At 40.5% G+C, this 20,046-nt stretch overlaps 1 protein-coding gene across 3 annotated transcripts in view; it reads left to right on the top strand.

The window, feature by feature from the left end:
• PPP2R1B (protein phosphatase 2 scaffold subunit Abeta) overlaps positions 1–20,046 on the top strand; it is a 35,257-nt gene that overhangs the window by 4,340 nt on the left and 10,871 nt on the right. For 2 of the 3 annotated variants that reach the window (XM_040257943.1, XM_040257944.1), the window contains exons 4-14: positions 422–654; positions 945–1,092; positions 5,561–5,716; positions 6,378–6,492; positions 6,916–6,986; positions 7,333–7,467; positions 8,192–8,365; positions 11,302–11,362; positions 15,341–15,495; positions 15,856–15,998; positions 16,388–16,479. In XM_040257943.1, the coding sequence (XP_040113877.1) occupies positions 422–654; positions 945–1,092; positions 5,561–5,716; positions 6,378–6,492; positions 6,916–6,986; positions 7,333–7,467; positions 8,192–8,365; positions 11,302–11,362; positions 15,341–15,495; positions 15,856–15,998; positions 16,388–16,479 (1,483 nt within the window). Of the gene's footprint in view, positions 1–421; positions 655–944; positions 1,093–5,560; positions 5,717–6,377; positions 6,493–6,915; positions 6,987–7,332; positions 7,468–8,191; positions 8,366–11,301; positions 11,363–15,340; positions 15,496–15,855; positions 15,999–16,387; positions 16,480–16,885; positions 19,216–20,046 lie in introns of those variants that run through there. The other variant, XM_040257945.1, reaches the window with a different exon arrangement.

Raw genomic sequence — 20,046 nt, 5'->3', positions numbered from 1 at the left:
CGGTGTCCTGATGCGGGGTCCTCCTGTAATTGTGGTGCCCAGTGGTGGTCATGTTTCTGCCCTCGCTCTTGAGGAAGTACGCATGGTTCTGTCGAATTTGGCTACACAGCCTTTAAATCGAGTGATTCAGTTCACAGTGATATTAATATTGTGTCAGGTCTCTTCCACCATGTCATTCGTAGACACCATCTGGGAATTGCCATCTGGGACAGGAAACGTTGGCTGTGCTACAGAAATCGTGTCTTCAGGTTGGACACAGCATATGCCATCACCGTGTGAACTCAGAGTAACTGTTTGGTGTGATGTAGCTAACATTCTGGTTGCTTGTCCCAGCTCCCTTCAGTCACTTTCAAAGGTGATAATCTGTATCTAACCTGATTGAGTAAGTTTTCTCTCTGGTTTTCCATTTTGGTCTATCCAGCCTCCTCTGGAAAGCCTGGCAACTGTGGAAGAGACGGTGGTTCGAGATAAGGCTGTGGAGTCGCTGAGGCAGATCTCGCAGGAGCACACGCCAGTGGCTCTGGAGGCTCACTTCGTGCCTCTGGTGAAACGCTTAGCGAGTGGGGACTGGTTCACCTCTCGCACGTCCGCATGTGGTTTGTTCAGCGTTTGCTATCCCAGGGCTTCCATTGCTGTCAAAGGAGAAATTAGACAGTAAGATATGGTATTTTTTAGTTATTTGGGGTTATTGGGAGCTCACAGCTGACAGGATACACAGTACCCTGTTACCAGTGAGTGGCTGGTATCAGGGTAGTCAGATTGATGACAACAGTTACCAATGTCCAAGTGAATGTACCAGTGGGTTTTCCTTTGTTACTTCTATGAGTAGAAGACTAATGCCTGATGTTTGTAGGAGAAAACCTCTGAAATTTCTGTGTGTGTTGGGGGGATGCTTAATCAGTGGCATGTAACAGGAAATACCTTCATTATTTTATTTGCTGCAGGTACTTCCGTTCCTTGTGCTCAGATGACACACCAATGGTACGCCGTGCTGCTGCTTCCAAATTGGGTGAATTTGCAAAAGTTTTGGAATTAGACAGTGTGAAAAGTGAAATCGTTCCTTTGTTTACTAATCTAGCTTCAGATGAACAGGTAGGTTAACTCTGAGTAGTTAAAGTACACAAATACGCTCTTACGTTTGAAGAATTTCTTTGGATGTTTTGGTTCTCATGTTAGGATCATTTTTTTTCAGAATTATTACTTAATTCTGGCCTGGCTAAAGTTTAAGATTACCCATCCCAGTGTCCTTATAGTTCTTTCTTAGCCAAACCGTGATTTTCTTTTCCATTTAGCAGCTGTTGAAGGGGAGTTGAGCAATTGGGAGCCATAATTAGGAAGGAAGACCAAAGCCACATTAAAGAGTAGCTATACCTTTGGGTCCTGCAGGCTGAGTTATTGTGGGACAGTAATGTTTCCTGGAATTTTGGCTTTCAGGTAAACAAGCATAGCATGTATTGGGAAAGCTCTTTGACCCTCTGCATCCTCTCTCTGAGTGTATAGGATAACTTTGTATGAAGGCAGTTATAAGTCCAAGAATCTCCATCTCATCAGTGTAGAAATTAGCAGTAATAATGGGTTTCCCTGGTGACTCAGTGCTAGTAAAGAATCCATCTGCCACTGCAGGAGACGCGGGTTCAGTCCTTGGTTTGGGAAGATCCTCTGGAGAAGGAAATGGCAACCCACTTCAGTGTTCATTCTTGCCTGGGAAATCTCACTGGAGAGGAGACTGGCAGGCTACAGTCCATGGGGTCGCAAAAGAGTCAGACACGACTTAGCGACTAAATAACAACAAAAAGCAATAATAATATGCTAGTAAGCACCCAAATGAATCTTTTTAGCCTGTTTTAAGTGGTTTACATATGTGAAGTAATTCAGCCTTTACAACAGCCCCATGAGGTCATTACTTCCATTTTACATATTTGGAAACAGGCACAGGAAATTGGAGTAAGTTGCTCATGGTTGCATAGTGAGCAGTGTTGGAGTGTGGACTTGAGTCTAGGCAGCTTAGCTCCAGAGTTGTGACCTTCATTGCTGAGCTGTAGTGCTCTTCTGTATGGTGCTTTGGAGAATCAGCTCCCTGAGTTCCTGGACTCTAGAAGAACAATTTACCTAGTTCTGCCCTCGGATCACTGTATGTGTACAGGATCCAGAGGAGCAGATACATACCTTGAGTCTCATGTTCAGATTCTAGATCTGAAGATGATGAATCTTTCAAAATAATTTTTTTAATTTATTAAAATAATATATACAAAGCAGTACAAACTGAATATGCATTTTAAGTAATACAAGGCATGTTATCCTGTAACTTTCATCTATGAAAGGATACAGAACTTTGATAGCCATTATCCAGGAAGCCCAGCATGATCTGCCTCCCAAACACACACCCCTCCCAGTTCCTACTCCCTACCCCCTTAAGACTGTAACACTGTATCTTGATTTTTGTGGTAACGACCTCCTTACTTTTCTTTGCATTTTTACTATTCATAAAGTATGCTTTAAAACAACACTATCTAACAGAAATACAATGTAAGCTACCTGTTAATTTTAAGTTTCACAGTGGCCATAGTTTAAAAAATGAAAAGCAGGTGAAATTGATTTCAATAATGTATTTTATTAACCCAGTATATCTAGAGTAACTACCATTAGAACGTGTGGTGCTAGTTACATTTCAGGTACTCAGAAGTAGGTAGTAAGTAGGATAATGGTTGTCACATTGGAGAGCACAGGTTTAGAATCCTCATTTGAGATTTTGTTGATTACATTTCCCATGGTATAACTCAATGTTTTCTTTTGTCCTGCAAAATTGGTAGTTGAATCTAGAGTGGAGATTTGTGAATTTTTTCTGTAAAGGGCCCGATAGTAAATATTTGAGGCTTTGTGGACCAGATAGTCTTTGTTGTAACTACAGAGCTTTGCTGTTGTGTGTCACACACTGTAATGTGCAAACTAATGGGCATGGTGCTGTTCCAGGAAAATTGTATTTACAGAAACTAGCTGCTTTCCATATTTGGCCAGTATTTGCCTCAGCCCTGATCTAGAGGCTTAATGAGAGCTGGTTTGATATTTTGGGGGCAATAAGATCACTTTGTTAGATGGAGGCTGCTTTTCATCAAGAGGCATGTCTGGTTGTGGTATTAACAGCAATGGATGCTGAAAGAATTATTTGTTTAGTTGTAACGTGTGTATGTGTGTTCACTGTGACCGCTGATAGAATTGCTGCTCCTTTCTTAGTCATTCACTGAGAAAGTATTGAGAACATTCTATGAATCAGGCACTATTCTTCATGCTGGCTTTCAGTGTTAAATGAGGGACCATGCTGTTGTGCCGTTTATATTTTAATGAAAGAAAGCACAATAAACAGATAAAATACTAGGGATCAAAACGATGATGGAGGGACTTCCCTGGTGGTTGGGAACCTGCCTTGTAATGCAGGGGACATAGATTTGATCCTTGGTCAAGAAACTAAGATCCAGCATGCTTGGATCAGCTGTGGAGCAGCTAAGCCTTCCTGCCACAACTGCTATGCCCTTGTGCTACAACTAGAGAGTTGGTGTGCTGTATCAAAAGATCCTACATGCTGCAGCTAAGACCCCAGTGCAGCCAAATAAACGTAAAAACTGATGGGAATCGGATAGGGTACCATAGTAGTGAGGCGTGATTATAGGCATTCTTTTAGACTGGTCAGTCAGAGAAGGGCCATGAAGAGGTGCCATAAACTGAAACCTGAACAGAAAAATGCTGGCGACACCCTTTCTATGTGTGTCAGAGCTCTAGGAAAAGAGAATTCCAAGAGGAGAGGACATTTAATGTATGTAAAGATCCTGTGCTTGGAGCATAGTGGGTGAAAACGACTCTGATAAGAATTTGGATAAGATAATCAGCTACCCACTCCAGTATTTTGGCCTGGAGAATCCCATGGACTGTACAGTCTGTGGGGTTGCAAAGAGTCGGACACGACTGAGCGGCTTTCACTTTTCAGTCAGGGCTCAGATTGTGGGGGACCTTTAAACAGTGTGTTGAGTTTGGGTTTTCTTTTCTAGGTGTAATGAGAACACACCAAGATTTTAATCAGGGATGTAATTTGATGTAATTTAAAATTTTAAAAGATTGTTCTGGCTTGTAGGTGGAAAACTAAATTGTAAGGTGAGGGGTGAGAATAGAAACATGAAGACAAGTTAGGAGACTTTTACAATAATCCTGACAAGAGACAGTGGTGAACTAGGGTGGCATGGTGAAGATGGAAAGAATCTGGTGATTGGTTTGGAGGTAGTCAGTAGAACTGTGATTGAATTGGAAGAAGGGAAGAGGCATCAAGATTTCTTGATTTTACTTGAGAAATTGGGTGGATACTCCTGTCACTGCTAAGATGGAGAAGATTCTGGGAGGAGTAGCGGATACAGGGAAGAAAATTAGGAGTTGTGGGAGAAGAGTAGTTGATTAGTTGAAAAAGTATTGATGGGTGTGTATTTACATCGATGATAGTAGCTCCTTGATTCAGCATAGTTTTTGGAATCTGAAAATAGCTGTATGACCAGTACCAGAGGTAAAGTTCTGCCTTTTTTAGCCTGTTCATTTAGATAGAGTAGTGAGTATCTTGGGCGTGTAGTAGGTTATTATTGATTTATAATTTTTAAAATGTATAATATTTTGGAAAGCTGGAGGCACTGTTGCCTCTTGTGTGCTTGCGTGTGCACAGATACACACGTATAAGTATGTTACATACTTTTATAGTTTTTGACGTTTCATCTGGGGGCTCAGATGTTTATGTATTTTCACTTCCTTCTAATATATTTATGATTCCCCAGTCTATAGTCTCAATTCCTGATTTTTCATTGATCTATCTATTTGTATATTACTACTTTTACAAAGGATATATAGATACTAGGTTGGTACTTGGCAGTTTACATCTGGGAAGTTGAGTTCGTTAATCCCTTAACTTTCTCAGTTTTTTCTGCTGGGTTTTCTAGGGTTGGCTATCTCAAAAGTTACTCTGCCCTTGATCATCAGCATTTAAATTTAATGTTTTTTGAAAATTACTTAAAATTTTTGTTTTTCTGTTTATTTTTCTGAGTCATTGATCTCATGCCTAAACTCGCATTATTGCCATCCTAAACTGAGTGTTTTGAAAACTGGTAACTCCCTTACCCTAATCCCCTTTCTCTTCCTCTGTTCTGATCTTCTATAAACAACTGGTACAAGCATGGTTTTCATTTTTAATGCTCAGCTTCTGAGAGTGAGGATTTAGAGACATCATTAAAATGTTCTTTTTTCACATAATCTTTACATTTTTATTTCATTTTCCTTACTAAAAATTCTATATTCTAACCAACGTCGTTAACTTTGCTGTTCACTCAGAGAACAGTCATTTCTACCTTTATGGCTTTGACATGCCTGCCATTTCAGGCAAAGGGAACAGCTATTTCAAGACATAAAGACATGAACTGCTTATAATGTGTTTTGTTTTTACTTTAAGGACACCCAAGCACTACCACAACCACACACTGCCTCATGGCTCTCAGTAAATACTGTCTGACTAACAGAAAGGAATTTTGTTCACTAGGATTCAGTACGCCTGCTAGCTGTGGAAGCCTGTGTCAGTATTGCCCAGTTACTGTCTCAGGATGACATTGAGGCTTTGGTGATGCCTACACTTCGACAAGCAGCAGAAGATAAATCTTGGCGAGTTCGCTATATGGTAGCTGACAAATTCTCAGAGGTAAAGTAGTGCACTGACATTTTTTAAGTACTAAAAGGAAGAAAACCCCCAGAAACCCACAGATTTGCTGTCATAACCAAAAGTTTCTCAATTGGAAGTGCTTGAGGCAAAAATATACATAGACCTTCCTGGACTCATGATGGGGTTATGTCCTGAGAAGTCCACTGCAGTTGAAACTGCATTTAATGGACCTAACCTGCTGAACAGCATAGCTTAGCCTTGCCTACTTTAAACTTTTAAAGGACGCTTACATTAGCCTACAGTTGGGCAGAATACTCTAACAGAAAACCTGTTTTGTAATAAAATGTGGAATAGCTCATGTAATTTATTCAACACTGGTACTTAAAGTGAAAAACAGTGGTTTTAAGTGTATTGGTTGTTCCCCCTTGTGATTCCACGGCTGACAGGAAGCTCTGGCCTCCCCCCTCTGCCCAGCATCACAGAGGGTCGTGCCACATAGCACTAGCCCAGGAAAGGATCAAAATTCAAAACGTGAAATTTGGTTTCTAGTCAACGTGTATGGCTTTCACAACATCCTAAAGTTGAAGAATCTTAAGTTGAACGATCATAAGTTGGGGACTGTCTATACTTGACGATTGTACTATGCTTGTTAAGTTATTTTGATTAGAGTACGTTAAAACCTGTACAAATTCTTTTACAGCTCCAGAAAGCTGTGGGTCCCAAAATCACCCTAAATGACCTCATCCCCGCCTTTCAGAACCTACTCAAAGACTGTGAAGCTGAAGTCCGAGCAGCTGCTGCCCATAAAGTAAAAGGTTAAGGTGTCAGTTTATGTTGTAACTAGATCACTTTGGTCATTTTTTTATGTCAGTGAATTTTGTATTTTTTTTTTTTTTTTTGGTCTTAGATTATGTTCTCAGATAAATAGAGATGATTTTAATGTATTCAAATGTTAACATTGTTACATAAAGCTACTCCCTTATATATTTAAAACCAAATAGCTTCTGTTTAAAAAAAAAGTATCCAATCCAGATTGGATTGGTGTGGTACACAGTGGCATATAGATTGACCAAAAGGTGCATTTAAAAGCAGCCATTTTTCTTCCTTGGAACTTATTTGCTTAAACCCATAATTTGATTTAACTTGAAACTTGATAAATCTGGTTAAATTTCTTCATTTGGCTCCTTGTAAATGGCTCTACATAAGCATTTTTTTTTCTTTCTCTTTGTATATTTTAGAACTTTGTGAGAACTTGCCTATGGAAGGTAGAGAGACCATAATTATGAATCAAATTCTGCCCTATATAAAGGTAAACCTAACTTTAGTTTATTTTTTGCTTCACTTTGCCCTGTGTGAAGGTAAACCTGACCTCAATTTCTGTTTGTATTACCTTAAAGCTCTTTGAGTTTAAATGTGGACCAGGGATGAATGGGACAGTTATATTAATGTGTGACACTGTTATTTATTACTTATTAATATTTTGTAAGTACAAAATGCTCTTTTTTGCATAGGTTTATTTTATCTGATAGGTGGTCTGAGGAAACTATTGACTAATCAGTATTGAAAAAGTGCTGTCTTTTAAAATTCCTTGAGAAATCGTTTGGAAGGTTGTCTTGCAAAAAAACTAAAGGCTTTTAATTTTGACTTTATCCTAGGAATTAGTGTCTGATACAAATCAACATGTCAAGTCGGCTCTAGCTTCTGTAATTATGGGGTTGTCTACCATTTTGGGCAAAGAGAATACCATTGAACATCTTCTACCTCTCTTTTTAGCTCAGTTAAAGGATGAGGTGAGTCTGGCTATAAATTTTGTTGTCTTTTGATAGTCGATGATTTGGTTTGGTTTTTGTTTGGGGTGTCACTGAAAAAGTAACTTATTTTAAACCATTGATGGCATTTGGCCACGGAGTTACAAGTTCCTGAGAAAATGGGCCACTGATACAGACGTAAAAATGGCTGTCCATCTTCTCTACCTAATTCCTGATTATATTCCCTGTCTTTTTCTTATCTTTAAACTTAATGGATCTTTATTGGAAAAGTTTCATTTAAATTTAGATATAATATTGTAAAAATTATCTTGTTTGCCAGGCGTGATCATTAATGCTTTGCATGTGTTATTATTATGTGTAATTTTCACAGCAATCTTATTTTTGAGGGATGGTCTTAACTATTATTCCCATTTTACAGATGAAAAAGGTGAGGCACAGACGTAAAATAACCCACCTGAAGTCTCAGCTGTGGTCGATATGGGATTTGAATACATGTAATTTGATTTCATAGCTTATGTGCTCTTTACATTTTATAGACTTTTCATTGAGAGTTTTAAGTCAATTAAATTATGCACTTTGAGTTATTTGTGTACTCAGTATTAAGTATTTCTTCCAAGACAATAGTTTTTTCATCCAAGTCAACACTTTCTCATTTTAAAATGTATTTGCCCATCATGGTGGTAGGAGAATCTTGATCAGAATCTTGATCTTTGTATGTGCTCTCTCGGGTCTTGTGTATTTGCAGTGTCCTGAGGTTCGTTTGAATATCATCTCCCATTTGGACTGTGTAAATGAAGTGATTGGGATCCGGCAGCTCTCCCAGTCACTCCTCCCTGCCATCGTGGAGCTGGCTGAAGACGCCAAATGGAGGGTCCGGCTGGCCATCATCGAGTATATGCCGCTGTTGGCGGGCCAGCTGGTGAGTGTGGGCGCTCTTGTGAGCTGAAGGATGGCATCACATAGTGGAGCAGACTCCCCAGGGCCAGCAGGAGGCCCACGTGGCTCGTGCGGTTATGTTCATTTAGAGGCATGAGAAAGTACGGTCTCTGTCAGCTGCCTGTAGAGTGGCTTTCATTTTCATCAGTGCATTTGCATCTAACAAAAATGTATTATAAAAACACATTTCACCTCCCCACCATCTGAAAGCAAAGCCACAGAAGGATATATAATTTCTTGGTATATGTCACATAGATTTTGTGATACCTAATGACTCTGTGACTTAAGGAATATTTATCTGAGAAGAAAGGGGAGTATGGTTTTGAGATTTGACTTTTGCTCAGGGAAGCTTCCCTCTCTGCCTGTACTCTGAGCAAATGTCTCTGGTTACCACTTTTCTTGCATTCTGGTTAAAGGGAGTTGAGGACTCCCCGTATGAAAAAGGAGTGTTGAAGTTTGTAAGGCTGATATTTTGGCCAGAGTTTGTATTATCACATTATCTGTTACTGTTTGAGATTTATGAATAGTTTTATTGATAACAAGTTAATTAAAATTTCAGTGCTGGGTTTTATAGCCACATCCTTTCCTTTCTTTTATAGTAGGTACCCTAGTCAGTTCTGAGTTTGATGTGATGTGCCCTCATCATGGTGGTTGCACTTTACTATTAACTGTTAAAATCTAGATGAGGAGATAGACAACTGAGCTCTTTTTGGGCGGGGCTGTGTTCAGTATTTTATTTCCAGTGCCTCCCATAGTGCCTGGCATTAATCAGGCACTTAACATTTGTTGATTATTGAGAGAAATGAATACTTGACTAGTTTTTGAGAAAGCTCACAATGTGTCAGTTTATAGCCAGTATTACTGCAATTTGTTTCTCCTCTTTCACTTCTATTCCTTTCATATAGCATATGGGATTTATTTTTTCTTTTCTTGGACTACTGAATTTGTATTGTTATTTTGGTGTACTTAGTTTATGAAACTTGTGCATGTCTGTGGGATCATGTTCTATAAAACTTGAAGTGCCCCATTCTCCATAATAGATGCCAGAGATAGCAGTGTGCTGGTTTCCCCACTGTCTGAGAGCATCCCTAAGAGCGCTTTTGCAAGCTTAAGACGGTGTAAAGCAAAGAAGCAGTTACCTTAGGACACATCCTGCTAACAGATACATGAAATAGATCTAGAGAAAGCACAGATGCCCACAGACACAGTGTGGCGCAGTGGCGGCCTGATGCTGAAATGAGATGTTGAGTGTAGTGCTCAGGGAAGGAGCTTGGCTGCTGCCTGTCTCAGGGTTCATTGGCTTCTTGCAAAATGAACACTGAACACTGTTTTCACTTTTTTTCGTTAAAGGAGAAATTCAATTTAGATTTCTTTCAGTTAGTGAAGACATGTACTCTTTTACAGCTCTTTTGTAAAAGTGAAGTGATAGAGAGTGAACTTTCAAAAAGTAGAGGATACCTAATGGGGTCAGACAAAGTCAGCCTGTCAGTTTTTTCCCCCACTGTTGTTGCCATTCAGTTGCTAAGTCGTGCCCGACTCTGTGGCCACGGACTGCAGCATGCCAGGCTTCCATGTCCTCCACTGTCTGCCAGAGTTGTTCTACCATTCCCAAGTACTGAGTGTCATCTTCTGTTCTTAAGTGTTGGCTGTCATGACTCAGAGTGGAAAGCAGCAGTGGTTAACTGGTTTGCTGAAGGTTGAAGTAACTGTCGTAACTGTCTAGAGGGGAGGGTGAATTTCAGTACCGTTTCTTTTAACCTCTGTTCCTTGGAAACAGACACTTGGTGACTTTGCTTCATGCTTGTCTGGTGGGGGTGGCATGCATCAGTCAGAAGCGTTTTGTTATACAGCTTCAACATCTGTTAGTATTATGTATTTTATTCTTTAAAAAAAAAATCCATAAAGACTTTTATTTCAGGTGGTCAATTTATAAAATTCCTTCAAGACTTTATGTATGGCCTGATTTATGGACCATAGTGAGTAAATATAAGGCTAAACCACAAGAATCAGGAAATAAAAGTTAATTAGGACTCAGAAAAATCCATGACCTGAAATGAAAAATAAATCTTTGAGAGCAGACATGGTAATCCAAGTGTATGCTAAAGCCTGTTCATAACCTGTTATTATGAAGCCATTTTATTATATTTTGAAAGCACTTGTATAACATTTCTTTATTTAAAATATATGGTGACTGGTCAGAAATTTCTTAGGTTCCAAAGAAGCTAAAGAGTGTGAACATGTAGGCATCAAGAGAGAGGTGCGGGGAAAGCCATCTGCCACACGATGTGAAGTCCACGGTGCTGGGTCTGTGTAAACAAACCAGCTTGAGGAGCCCGTTTGCGGCCAGTGCTGGTTTGGCCACTGGTGATGCGGAGAACTGGGATGGGCCCACCTCACCTGTAGTCCTGTGTCTGCTTATTCTCCCTCTGCTTTCTCCCGTGGATCCGGGGTGCTCTCTTTTAACTGGGGAGGAGTCTATTTCTTGATGTCAAGTTCTGTATCTTTAAGGATCTATTAAGATATTAACCAAAAAGGGAACAATTTGAGAATTACCGTCTTTCTGGCTGGCATTTTCCTGATGGCTCCTTTTCGCAGAGACCCCGTGGAGCTCTTTCGGCAGGCTGTCCCTTCCGCATTCCTTCTGCAGGGTAGTATCTGGTGCCGGGCCACTCTCTTCTCTCCCACGTAGCAGTCCCTGGGCCGTCTCCTTTACCTTTCTTTTATGATTTCTATCCAGTAAAGTAGTCTTATAGATTGTGAATCAGACCTCATGGTATTCTTTTTTCTCGCTGGTCCATGAATTCAGCTTATTTGGAAATGAGTGATTTTTTAGCTTTCAGCTCACTTTGGTGTAATATAATTAGACCTTGCTTTTTAAACTTTGGAGACATGTATTAATGGAATCTTCTGTATCCATAGGGTGTGGAATTCTTTGATGAAAAGCTGAATTCTTTATGTATGGCCTGGCTTGTGGACCATGGTAAGTAAATAAGTTAATGGGAGTCCTGTGTTTTTGCATACATCTCATTTTGTTTGTGTATTTCCTTTTCAGAAAGGAACCCTAGTCTGACCATATTTTGTTTTACCAGTGTGGGGATGAAGACAGTCTTCCATTAAAGTCCAGTTAGCTTGTTCTGATCAAAAGTTTGACATTTCTGTTTTCTACCAATTTTTCTATCTTAAACTTTATTTTCTTCATTGAACAATCTCTTTGTTCTATTTCTCACGGTTTCCGTTACGTTATTTTTAAACTTTCTCTTTCATACATGTACTCATTCCTTTCTTATCCAGAGGTCTTCTGTTCCACCATCTTTTGCCATCTTTGTGTCTTCAGCCACTGTAGACTGAGTTGGACAGGGATTGGAATCAGAAGAAAGACCTGGGGGAAGAAATGGCTCGTGGGCTCCTTTGAGGTGACATAGAGAAGCAGGTGTGCAGTGGTGCAGCACAGGTGTCAGGGCATGGAAGGAAGACATCGCATGTCACCTGGGATAGAGAAGGCCCCGGTTTCTGGTTTGGGTGAGAGGCTCGCTATCTTTTTTGTGCATTTATAGCATAACTCATTTCAGCATTCACAGAATCTTTTTCCTCTAGTGCCACATACTGTGTTACAAAATACAAGCTGAAACTGCTGTTTATCAAAATAAACAGTTGATGTTTTATATAAGACTACTTTCTGTGTTCACTTGTTAGCAGTTGACTTTTGAACAAGGTTTCAGGTCTGGATGTCTGTGCTTGTCTGCTGGGCAGCGATGGGTTGGAGAGGGCCTCTCTGTACCAGTGAGGTCCAGTGTTAGCCTCCTGTCCAGACCTGGCAGCTTCCATGTGGTCAGAGATCTGTGCAGATGAGGGCCCTGAGGACTTACAATGTCTTGTGAGCTTTGGTTCCATATTTTGGTGATTATGATGGGTATCTTGCTTCAGTTCCACAGCACCTTATTATATACTTTAGCATATCTCTGAGGGTGTCTCTGAGACCTTCCTTTGGGAGTAGTGGGGATATTGTGTCTGCTTCTGCAGCTAGGTGGTTTTAAGGGTCAAAACAAACAAACGAAAAGAAAAAACCCAGCTCTCCTAGTGATTTAAAAGAATACCTCCAGCGTAAAGCACAGGACTTGGCATAGCGGGTGTTAACTGTGCTGAACTGAAGCTGAATCAGTGGACAGAAATGCTAACGTCCCAGATGAAGCATCACACATTGCAAGATGTCAGTCCTTGCCAAACTGATTTTTTTTGAAGAAAGTGAAAGTGAAGTTGCTCAGTCGCGTCCGACTCTTTGCAACTCCGTGGACTGTAGCCTACTAGGCTCCTCGGTCCATGGAATTTTCCAGGCAAGACTACTGGAGTGGGTTGCCAGTTGGATCATATTGTTAAAAAAGTGAAGAGGAGAGGTGCAAAAAATGTAAATTTCTTAAAGACATGTAAATGTAGATAATCTCATTGTTTTCAAACTAGATTGCAAAGATTTTATTTCTCTTTTTCTTGTCCTCTAAAGTTGTCTCTTTATGGCTTCATTTTTTTTCTTCTTAAATGAAACTAAGGTTTGGTGAAATCATGGGAAAGATAGTCTTCTCTTTTTAGAAATAAAGTGTTCATATTATTTCTGATAAATATTAATGTTGGTGAGTCCCAGCAGGTTGATCCATACTTTCTTTGAAAGCTAGTATTCTACACTTAATTTTGAGATACTTTTAAAATCCTGATGTTCCACAAATAATTGAATTCCTGACATCTTTTCTATATAGAATTCACCCGTCAATGCAGGTTAATTAATGCTTTCTTTTTTCTCTGATTTTTTGTCTTCTGGTTTAGGAGCAGAAGAGACCCTTGTGTCTTTTTCTGCAGCAGCATACTTAAGTGGCCTTTGCAAGCATTCTTTGAACCAATGAACTGTCAGCTCTGAAATTGTTCGAGGTTTTATTTTTGCATTTTAGATAACTGCCATGTAGTGATCAGTGATCTGTTCAATTTTTAGAAACTTTTTTTGCTTATTAGTACTAAGAGGATATTGTGAAAAAGTACAGAGAACTAGAAGCAAGACGGTATCACTTACCCTCTTTTCCCACGGTTGAGTGGATAGTGTTGATCAGAGAGAGGAATTTAGAAGGGGAATTTATTTTTTATATGAGGAAGGAAAAAGTACCAAAGTTAGTAATACACCACATATACACCACATATAGAGTGTTTTAGAAATTCAGAGGAACATCAGCCAGACCTTGAGGGGAGAGGGAAGAAGAAGGAGGGAGAGAGACAAAACAAGCAGAGAGGAGAGGCAGAACTGTGGAGCGGTTTGTCTGCATTCTTTTCGCAGCAAAACTGAGGGGAGCCAAGAACATAGTAGGCGTCTGGCCAAGTGGGTTTGAGTGCAGTTGAGGTCTGGGTCAAGGCCGAGCACAGTCTCTGGTGACTCTGGCAATGAGATCCCTTCCCTATGGCAATGGCATTAGGATGAGAAGACTCTCAAGCAAATAAAACAACAACGAGGGGAGAAGACACAGATGGGAAGTTGGTGGGAGACGGTGTGCTCAAAACAAAGACTGTGCTGGTGAAGGGAGGGAGTTTTTGTTAGAGTGGAACAGGTGACTTGAGCGTGTTCCTTCGAGAGTGCCCCTGAATATCCCTGGCAGGCTGCTGCTCCCACGCTCCGGTCAGGTTGCACGCTGGTAATAATCTAGCCCCTTGGCTCAGGTGTCTGGCCTGTGCTCACCAGCGGCGTCGCCCGAGAGGCTCTGTGGCCTGGGAAGAACCGGCCGTTTCCTGGCTGGGAGCCGTGTGTCAGTCTTCCGGGCTCAGAGCTGTGGCCTGGGTGCCTGTCACTCCCAGCTGTCAGCCGGGAGCGTTGGGCGCCCCTGGAGGGAGGAGTAGAAGAAGGAGTCAGTACTGACCTCTCACTTGTTACCTAAGGCCCAACTTTGAGTGTATTGGACGTGTAAGATGAAGCGTTGCCATACCTGTCTCCTTTGCTGCTGTATGTAGTAACTAGTTGTTGAGAAGATTGTGCTCAGGCCTTTATTATCTAGATTTATGATGTCTTTGCTAAATGACCTTGTAGGGAATTACGATATTAAAGCAGGCATGTATATTCACAGAAGGTGTTTGACGTGTTGCATCAACAGAAACATTTTTAAGGGGAAAAAAGACAAGTCAGTCTCAGGTTTTTGTTTGCTGTTGTGTAGACGACGACAGTGGCCTCTGACTAGCCTCCTTGCTGTTGTTCTCAGCTGTTCTTGCTGCTGCTGGATAATCTTGCTAAAATACCACATTGGTCATAGGGCCACATCTTTGCTTTAAAAACCCGCCATTGGTTTCCTTACAGTCTAAATTTAGCTTTCATGAAGCTCGGTCTGGCTCCACCCTAACTGTTCAACCTTACAGTCTCACAGATTTCAGTTTTTTCCTTTGTGCCTTGGGTAACTTTTTTTGTCCTTTCTAGGAATTCCTCCCCTCTTCTCTCCACTTACACAAATCCTCCATAAATTTAAGGCCCAGTGCAAGGCCTGTGTTTCCCACAGCCTTCCCAGACCTCCCTGTTCTCTGTCCTCTAAACTCCTACAGCCCTCAGGGTCTTTACTATTGCGTGCTTTATTATAATGTGTCCTAGACCCCATGACTTCTCAGAATGCATTATTTTTCATTTCTCTGCTTGAGTATGTGGTCCTTGGGGGCAAGTAACTTATGCATTCTTTCTGTGACACATAGCACATAGCTGGCACTCATATTTGCACCTGTAATGAGCTCCTTACTTCCCTTTTCCTTGGACATTTTGAAACTATCGGCAGACCACATCAGCATATTAGAAGTCATAGCTGAGCATGCTTGCCATTGCAGTCTGACTAAATTTGGAGTGTTTACAGAGTTTTATTTTTGGCCCACCTTTGACGATGGCATAAGGAAAAGTAAACTAGGTTACGCTCGTGATGTGAGCAGCATGACAATATCTTCTTCACCTCTTCTGCAGTGTATGCCATCCGGGAAGCTGCCACCAATAACCTCATGAAACTAGTTCAGAAGTTTGGTACAGAGTGGGCCCAAAATACCATCGTTCCCAAAGTGTTAGTAATGGCGAATGATCCTAATTACTTGCATAGAATGACCACTTTATTCTGCATTAATGTAAGTATTACATAGCTGTTTTGTTAAGCTCCGGTGTTAAACTAGTTATTCAGGACTCTATTTCTGAATCCTGAATATGTTGTCCTCTGTTTGGACTATATTTCTTAATATTGATTAAGTTGGATATTTAGGAGATGAGAGAAAACTGTCAATTTTTCAATTGGTGTTAAACTCTACAGTCAAGTCAGTTTTGAATTCTGTTCTAATTCTGGGATTCTATTCTACCTTGTATCTTTCATCACATGCTTACACTAGAAACATTTTCCTGGTGGCCAGTTACTTTCTTAGCTGTTTAGATTTAGGGATACTTTTTTTTTTTTAAAGGTGTATTTTAATGTGCTGTCTTATTTCTTTTTCAAGGCACTGTCTGAAGCCTGTGGTCAGGAAATAACCACTAAGCAGATGCTGCCGATTGTATTGAAAATGGCAGGAGACCAAGTAGCAAATGTCCGTTTTAATGTGGCCAAATCTCTACAGAAAATTGGACCAATTCTAGATACTGAGTAAGATTTTTAATATTCTTTTTTAAAAAGATTTAAGTTTTCACCCCATGCAGGCAGAAATAGCTATAATTAGATTCAGTGTGATTTTCACATCACCTAAGATGTGGGTTAGGTTAAAGAAAATAATAAAGTAATTCAATAACCAATTGTGAGGGTGTCTGCTTTATATTTAAGCTCTATACATGTGTAGATCGTTGTCCAAAGCTAATTCTGCAGAGACTTAGAGAAATTATTTAGTACTTGTCAAGTTAATATTATAGGTGTTTTAAAATATTAAAAAAATTTAAACTGTGAAAATTACCATAGAGTATAATATATATATTATGTACCATAAAGCATTTCTCTGGCTCAGAAGACTGCCTTTCACAAAGGATACTGTTGGATTTTAGTGCTTTGCAGGAGGAAGTTAAGCCGGTACTACAGAAGCTAGGCCAAGATGAAGATATGGATGTCAAGTATTTTGCACAGGAAGCCATAAGTGGTATGTCTGTTTCTGCCTTCCAGCTTTGGCTTGGGCTCACAGGATGTGAGTGGTGTTAAGTGGGCCAGGCGATGAACACCTGGGCACGGGTCGGGGTGAGCTCCTGAAACACCGTCTCCTGTTTGAGCAGAACCTTCTTGGCCCACCACCACGCAGGCCATTTTCTCAATTCCATATCTAAGGGCTGGGTAGGGAAATGATTCTTACTGGTAAGAACAGTGTTTTGTTTAGATTTTAATCAGTTTTTAAAGTTTTAACTTTGGATTAGCCTGCCAGTAAAGAAACTGACCACTGTGAGAAGCTCTTAGTCTTGCGCTTTGGGATCATTGTTGCTGCGCTGAATATTTGCATACATAGTTCATGTACTTTCTGTACCACTAACTTGATTTTGTTTGAAATTTTCTAGTGCTTGCACTGGCATAACGTGGAACGAGGGGAAAGACTTGACTAAATTCTTATCACAGATTTCTAGTCAATGTGTTCTTGAACTGGGTGGAGAGAAAAAAAATGGAAAACCTTCAAGACCTCATCCAAGCAAATGGCAGCAACTTACAAGAAATCAAATTTCAGTGACTTGATTCTTTCTAAAGATGAAATGGCATTGTTTTTCACTTGTCTTCCTTGTTGGGATAATTTAAACTGTTCTTATTGTTTGACCAATTTCTGATACTTGACACAGTCATTTCTTGACTGTCTCCTAATGATTTATTTAGCACCGTCTGGGCTCCTGCATCGTCACTGTTTAATCAGGTCCCAGCCTCTTTAATATTCCACCAAGCCTGGATGGGTTTTGGACCCAGACGTGGAACAGAGTGATTCTTTGGATGTTTACATGTATCTGTGTGTCTCCATTCCAAAGTTAAATGTACATGGTTTAGAATAACTTACTTTATAAGCACTCCACTTGGGAGACACACTGAGATTTAACTGTAGTGAAAGCCATATTCTCCTGGATAATGATGGGCCGTGTCAGTGCCTCATGCGAAAGAGGAATGTGGATGCTCAGGGTTCATGTGTTGGTGGTTTTGGTTTTTATTTGCTCGATTGTGGCTGTAATCATGTCATTCAGAAACCTGAAATGTAGAGGCATCTAGCTCCTAATGTGTCCTGTTGAAACCTAACTCCATTTCTGCAGCTCCCCACTGTGACTGCATTCAGAAATACTCCGCTTTCTCCCTGCTGAGATGCTTAGTGCCTCTGAATAAGCAGTGGTTCCCCTGTATGATTGTAGACTGCAGTTGTATTTCTAATGACTAAAGGAACCAGTGGGACAACACTGAGGATTTCCTGCTCCTTACCTGTTTCTGCTTCCAACTGTGTGAACGTTTGATTCTCGCTATATTGTACAGTAATAGCTTTCCAAACTGAAGGTTCATTATTTTTTTGGTATGGGTGATGCTGGAATCTTATCATTTGAAATGTTATTTTACTTTTACAGTAAAACCTCATTAATTCCTTCTGGAATTGATAATGACTTAAAGCTGAAGGGATTGCTGAAGCAAATTAATTGTATGTAAGGAAGCCTGATGTTTCTGAACTACTTAAACACTCTTTTTAAAAAGCACCCTTTTCCCACTTGATATGCCTAGTTTCTAATCACTCTCATCAATTATATTAAAGTACCGTCCGTGAAGATCTTTATTCAGCCACACCTTTATGTAGATACATTGAATTTGCTCTTTATACCTGATAGATATACACACATATTTAATGGAGGATTTACATATTTTTTCCTTTAAATTTTTGAATATTTTTCACCAAATCAAACTTGCCCTGCCCTAATGACTTTTTAATTAATGAGGTTTTATTGTAGCTTATTCTTCTCTCAGTGCATCTTGCTGAGTCTGAGTCTTGCTGTAGTCTGCTTGTTTCCATTTTGGTTTTCAAGTAGTTTCTTTCATTTATAGTCTCTTAAAGCCAGTGAGCCCTGTTCTGTTTTGTGAAGACACAAAGACTTCTAGGAAGCTTTGTACATTAAACCATTTCAGAAAACCAAATTTGACCAAATATTTTAAAGTTTGTTTTACCTTAGAAAAGCAGAACATTTAAAATAAAAATTATCTGAGTGCATTTAAAACTGCCAAACTGTAGTAATTATCTGTTTTATTACTTCTGGGCTAAGGATTAAATATTTTCTTAGGCAAAAATCTTTTCTTTCCCTTAAGAAATCAGTAATTATTATGCTGTAAACAATTTTTGTTTCATAGTTCTTTTTTTTATCACCTGCAGTTAATGCTCCTCTTCATTGAATTTCATATTTGAGAGACTATTGTCTTGATTGAAACGAATTTATACAACCATTGCTTGCCTCTGGTTTGGGGGCAGACTCTTTACTGGCCTTGTGGCCCTCCTGAGGAGCACTGTGCATTGACCTCCACCCTTAGATGCGGCACAGGGGAGACTGTGAGCCCTTTCTTTCTCAGGCTTGGGGCAGGGAGCTCAGCAGGGACCTGTGTTTTTGGGTCACCCTGTAGGGACTTTATTGTTTCTTCCGACTTCAACAATGGGGATCCACTTTGTTACTCTTCAGAGGAATGTTCTTTGGCCCATAACTTGTCCTTTTCTCCGTGTACTAGTTTTCTTGCCTTAATTTCGCGGGAGTGTAAGCTCCAGGAGCTCTGTAAGGGCTGGGGCTTGTGTTTTGTCTTCTGCTGTATCTGTGCCACCGGCATCTGGGTCAGTGTCTGGCGTACATAGTAGGTGCTCAATAAAAATGTGTTCAGTGAGTTTCTAAAACCTGTCTTCTGTTGTGTTGTGTGTGTGGAACAAGTCATCCAAGGTACCAGACTGTCATTCTCCTGTTGACACAATAAAAGTCTTATCAGGAGTGGAATTCACCTTAGTGTTGTGGGGTTTAACTTTCACAGGTTTAAGAGACAAGATCTTGTTTCTCTGTCTATGCCGTCATGAAGATACGAACCTGAAGTGCATTTGGTTTCATAAGCATAAACAGGTTAATGTATGGTTTCCAACGTGACTGTTTCCAGTCATGTTGGCGCCCTCAGGTCACAGAAATAGCGCAACTTGGCCACTGTGATTCTAGGCCCTGGGGGGTCTTTGCTGGACAGCACGTCTTGAATCAACAGAGACGGCAGCCTGACCTTTGAGCAGTCTTCTCCAAGCAGCCAAGATACTGCGTGGACCTCCAGGGGAGTCAAACATGTCATTCCTGACCCAATGGTTGGGCTGTGGTAACGCTGGCTTGTTGGTAGTGTTGTTAATCTCTGTGTTGTCATGGAGTTAAAAATCTGGTTCTTCCCTGAGGAAATCACACTGGTCCCGTTGCCCTGGGGATGGCAGGGCAGAGTGGCCCAGCAAGTTGGGTGCTTGTCTCTCACCTTTCACTTAAATTCCTCTGACGCTTGTTTTTCCTTTCTGGCCTTCTGGTCTTAAAGCCTCCTTTCTAAGCACTGCCTGGTTACAGACTGGAGGGGGAAGGAGCGGTCACCTTGTTCTCTCCAGTTAACAATGAAGAGATTGTGGTCTGATGTTATGTAATCGCTTCTCTGGGATTCTCTCATACTCCTGTTTTCCGTCCAGCTCCGTGCTCGTCCTTCCTGTTCACTC

Source organism: Oryx dammah, unplaced genomic scaffold (assembly GCF_014754425.2).
Source record: "Oryx dammah isolate SB20612 unplaced genomic scaffold, SCBI_Odam_1.1 HiC_scaffold_17, whole genome shotgun sequence".
NCBI lineage: Eukaryota > Metazoa > Chordata > Mammalia > Artiodactyla > Bovidae > Oryx > Oryx dammah.
Note: the sequence above shows the minus strand (reverse complement) of the source record. Positions and strands in the feature narration are given on the sequence as shown.